Consider the following 4,398-nt stretch of genomic DNA (forward strand, 5'->3'; position numbering starts at 1 on the left):
TTTGCAATTGTCTCAAGCATCAACCAGCGGGATATGTTTTCGGCTCACGTAATTTATTTCACGCTCATCAACATGAATATTACTCCATCTTGAGTTACAAAGGATTACATGAATTAACTAAATTCCAATTTAGATGTAAACACATAACAGTAAACTAAATTCAAGACATTAAAGTCAATCTATATTAATGTTGCTTAATTTAGATTTGTTCTGTGTTTAAACATACATTTGCAATTATGTTGATATTTTGACAATTAATTTCAGTGCCAGAAAGTGCAGTCGTCTGGTAAATAATAGCAGTAGTTAATAAGTTAATCTTTGGTTATTAGTTGTGTACAGGTGTAGATCAGTTTGTTGACATTCAGACAAGAAACTGTTCTGGCTTGGAACAGCCTGTGTAAAAGTAGAGTATGTGAACATGTCTACGGTCCACTTATGACCAATGTGCACGTGCACTAATCAAACATTGTAGTGTATTAATCTTAACAGTATCAGGTGGAATATGGTTTGAGTATGAATCAGTTATCTATTCTGTGTTACTACATGTGAATACTTTGATGTCACCTGAGTTGTAATTACAGACATACACATGGCCACGTCCATCTACACAAACACCGTACGGATAAACGACACCGTCACTTGCTGTAAGTAAGCTCATAACATACTGGCCTGACTCAGTCAGATGAACCACATTATTCTGAAAGTATAGAGCAACCAGAATGTCACCTGTGTTGGTACTTGTGATGCCCCGAGGATCTATCTGTGTTGTGAGTCCTGTCGGGGGGGTAGGTGAACACAACGTCCCCTTCAGGTGTCAGACACAAGACACAGTGAGAACCATAGTCGGACACAAGAATGTTTCCTGTTCTTGTGGTACAAAGAAAGAAAGGATTTTCCAGAATCTTCGTTCCACTACAGAGTGGGCTGACTGACCTCAGCACGTTTCCTTTCATGTCCAGAATATCCACACAGGGGGGGGAGACTGGGAACCTGCTGCAAGTGTTGATGGGGTCAGAGACGTTATACCCCGGTACTGTTTGTCTGTTGTGATGGTTGACAGCATCACCAGGTCAGGGTTGACTTCAACCGTTATGATTGTTTTATTCTTTACAGTGACAGCCACTTGATTGTGTTGTAACTTTGTCAGACCCCACGGTTGACTATCCAGGGTGAGCTTGCTATGGCATGACTGATTATCTCTGGTATAGAAAGACTTCACACTCATGTTCCTATCTGTGGTTACAACTGTATGGGTATCATGAATCACTAGTTCTGTCACGTCACGAGGCCTTGCAACACGCTTTTCTCCTGCTACAGTGACGCTGATCGTGTCTCGTAACACAGGTGTAGCCGCCAGGTCCAACACACCGTCATACAGAACGTCTATCTCACCCAGCTGTAGATCGTCCACTGCTCTACTCAGCTGGTCCGAGTCCTGTCTGAACGTGATCCTGGCTATTCTTCCCTTCTCCTTCAAGTCTGTGTGTCCGACATCCTCCACATCACCGGCATCACATCCCTGATACATCTCATACACATCCATGTCACACTCAGATTGTAGAGTCTGGTCAATCAGTTCAGCCTGTTGTCGGTACATCTGTACTGATATCTCCCCTGACTTAATGTCGGCATTCAACTGTTCAATGTGCCTTTCTGAGATTTCTTTCAGTTCATCTAAAAGTTTATTTTCCTTGAGAGTGATTGTTTCCCTCGCCTTTCTTCCGGAAGACTTGATCTTCGATTCCATTTGGACATATCGATCTTTCTCAGTGATGACTTCCGATTTAACTGTATCGACTTTCTTTTCAATAAGAATTTGTTTCTGTCGTAGGTTTTCCTTCTCATTCAGCAGCTTGGATTTTAAAGCAGGCAATTCCGAATCAAGTGTGACAACCGACTCACATTTTCTGTGATAGATAATACAACAGGTTTGACAGGTGACTTTCTTGCAGTCTTTGCAAAGGAATTTGACACACTCATCTTTGTGTTCAGTACACATGACTTTTCGCTTCCGGGGAATATTGACCTCTCCAGAAAGGGCAAGGACGTCATGATGACGAGTGGATGGGAAACGTTTGTGCATTCTAGCACATCGGTCACACATGGATTCGTCACACACCGAGCACCATACAGATGCAGGAGTTGTCTCCCCTTCTGCATGACAGCAGGTGCAGTTTGTTGTATCTTGAGGGAAAAACATAAAAGAAAAATTAGGATCTAATTGGCAATTTCCAAATTACAATAACGAAGGAGTTCATACAGAGAGCAAAGTTTACTTTTTGTCATCATTCTTCAAGTACCATGTAAAACATGTCAAGATCTGTGACTCATCCACCATTAAATATTCTAGGATTGGTTGGCTTGAATATTAGATTATAATATAGGTCCCTGCAACAATCCATGTAATTGCTTTTCAGGACGGCAAGGGGAGGTTTCTGCAAAATCTGATCACACACAATCTTTCTCAGAGCATCATTTTCTCTAGCATGTAAAATCCTGACCACCCGCCACCCCACCACCAACCATACACACACACACCACACACCCTCCTTAACATCTTAAACGAAAAAGGTAATGACACATTCGGGCCCTATATATCCCAGTCCCATCTATAGACAGTGAAGGTCAATTTACGACTGTAGCAGAAAAATGTGGGATGCCGAAGTGTGGTGTCTGTATTACCGGTAGGGCTGAAAATGCATTTCGAGAACACCTGGTGTCATCACTGATCTCTAGTAATCAATTCAGTGATTTACAAGTTTTTCAAAGATAATATGTGCTTTAAACCAAAATGAATCTGACACAAAACACTTAAAAGTAGTCCACAGACGATCCTGTTTATACGGCATAAGCTAACGTGGTGGGGATGTGAGATAAACTACCAAACCTCACCTTTAGATCCCGGACCAAAGGAGTCCAACAGTCCCTGGATGACAAAGCTTGGCTTGACATCATCCGCCCATTCCTCCACTGGTCTGTCAGGCTCAGACACTTTCGTCATCTTGCTGCAGAATGGACACAGAAGAGACTTGGCTCTGATTGCTTCTGGTTTGGTTTTGGTGTAGTTGACAACACATTTCCGACAGAATGTGTGATAACAGACAAGCGTGCATGGATTGTCAAACACCTCTGTGCATATGGTGCATGTGAGGAAATGTTCCTCCAGTTTCTGGGACGTTGCCATCTACAAACAGAGCGATGGTCAATGGTCTATTCAAAATTGGAAATAATATAAATTAAGAGAATATATGCTGCAAGATGGATAAAGTAGAATTAACATAAAAGAACACGTTTACAGTTTTGATTCATCACTAATTTGCATTTAGTGTATACTTATGAACACTTAGATCCAACAATACTCAATTAAATTACCAATAGCATACGATAGCAATAGTCTTTATGTACTCAAATAGGATTTGTTTGATGGATGCATCAATAAACAAAAAACCTGAAATAGTAGCATAGGGAATTGATGGTCAAAGTCCTTCATACTCTGACAGTCGTGTATCGCCGCGCTGATAGTGAGCTGACCTACTTTTGGGTTCTCAGTTGCATAACGAAAGTAGACTTTTATCAATAGCTTTGAGCGAAAACAAACCAGAAAATATTTCAATACATATGATTAATTTTCTCAAAAATGAGTTTAATATAAACATGTAGGTATGACAGAGTTAAGGGTTATATCTCTGAAGTCAGTGTATCTATATGACAACAGACGTACGTGAGGTTAGAGAAGTGGATCAAGTGTACATAACGATAGTGGACAGAACAAGACACGCTGGGTGTATGACACGAATGTGAAGCTGAACCTACACAACGGCTGAATAAGTAGCTTAATTTGTCTTTATAGACTCTCTACATATCTCTCTGTAATAATGTGACTAAAGCATGTCATTATTAGCGTTATATTATATATAAAACCAAGCAGATATCGACTGCATATCACCTGACCTTCACTTCCTCGATTCACTGGGCGGTGAAGAGGGGTGATTGAACCCTGTGATGAATGGCTACAGACCCAGATAATGAATGGGATTTCACAGCGTTGATGACCATCATAAATACTAGTATATAACTTGCAGATTTATTTTTGTAATGTAAGAAGGGAAACACATGCAATGGAAGTGTCGTCGTCACTTGTACTTCAACAGTTTCAAACAAATCCATTCTGTTTGTTATGGATATGCACATTGTTGATAAACTTACATTTTCAATGATCATTTGACTTTAGCAAGCCCTTAGAAAGCCATTTTTTCTTGTAAGCCCGAGAGTTTGCAAGGCTTTACCCTTACATAGTATACGAGCGCATGACCAACCTATTTAAGCACAATTATTGTGTAAGCCCGGGCTTTTTTAGAATGGTAGCTACGCCCCTATTTAGTGAACATATTTGTGGTT

The 4,398-nt window shown here is 40.5% G+C and overlaps 1 protein-coding gene across 1 annotated transcript; it reads right to left on the minus strand.

Annotated features, from left to right (window-relative positions):
- Positions 1-673: 673 nt before the first annotated feature.
- LOC124275206 (E3 ubiquitin-protein ligase TRIM56-like) lies at positions 674-3,987 on the minus strand. The gene is made up of 3 exons (XM_046710694.1): positions 3,952-3,987; positions 2,893-3,184; positions 674-2,184 (listed from the first exon to the last, which is right to left on the minus strand). The coding sequence occupies exons 2-3, from the start codon at positions 3,182-3,184 to the stop codon at positions 950-952; spliced, it is 1,527 nt and encodes a 508-aa protein (XP_046566650.1). The 5' UTR covers positions 3,952-3,987; the 3' UTR covers positions 674-949.
- Positions 3,988-4,398: the final 411 nt, after the last annotated feature.

Source organism: Haliotis rubra, unplaced genomic scaffold (genome assembly GCF_003918875.1).
Source record: "Haliotis rubra isolate DU_JTF1 unplaced genomic scaffold, ASM391887v1 Scf1996, whole genome shotgun sequence".
Classification (NCBI taxonomy): domain Eukaryota; kingdom Metazoa; phylum Mollusca; class Gastropoda; order Lepetellida; family Haliotidae; genus Haliotis; species Haliotis rubra.

Coding starts and splice junctions, on each gene's coding strand:
- LOC124275206 (XM_046710694.1), bottom strand. CDS start 3,184: ATGGCAACGTCCCAGAAACTGGAGGAACATTTCCTCACATGCACCATA. Junction 2,185..2,892: donor CTTTGGTCCGGGATCTAAAG/GTGAGGTTTGGT, acceptor TTTTCCCTCAAG/ATACAACAAACTGCACCTGC.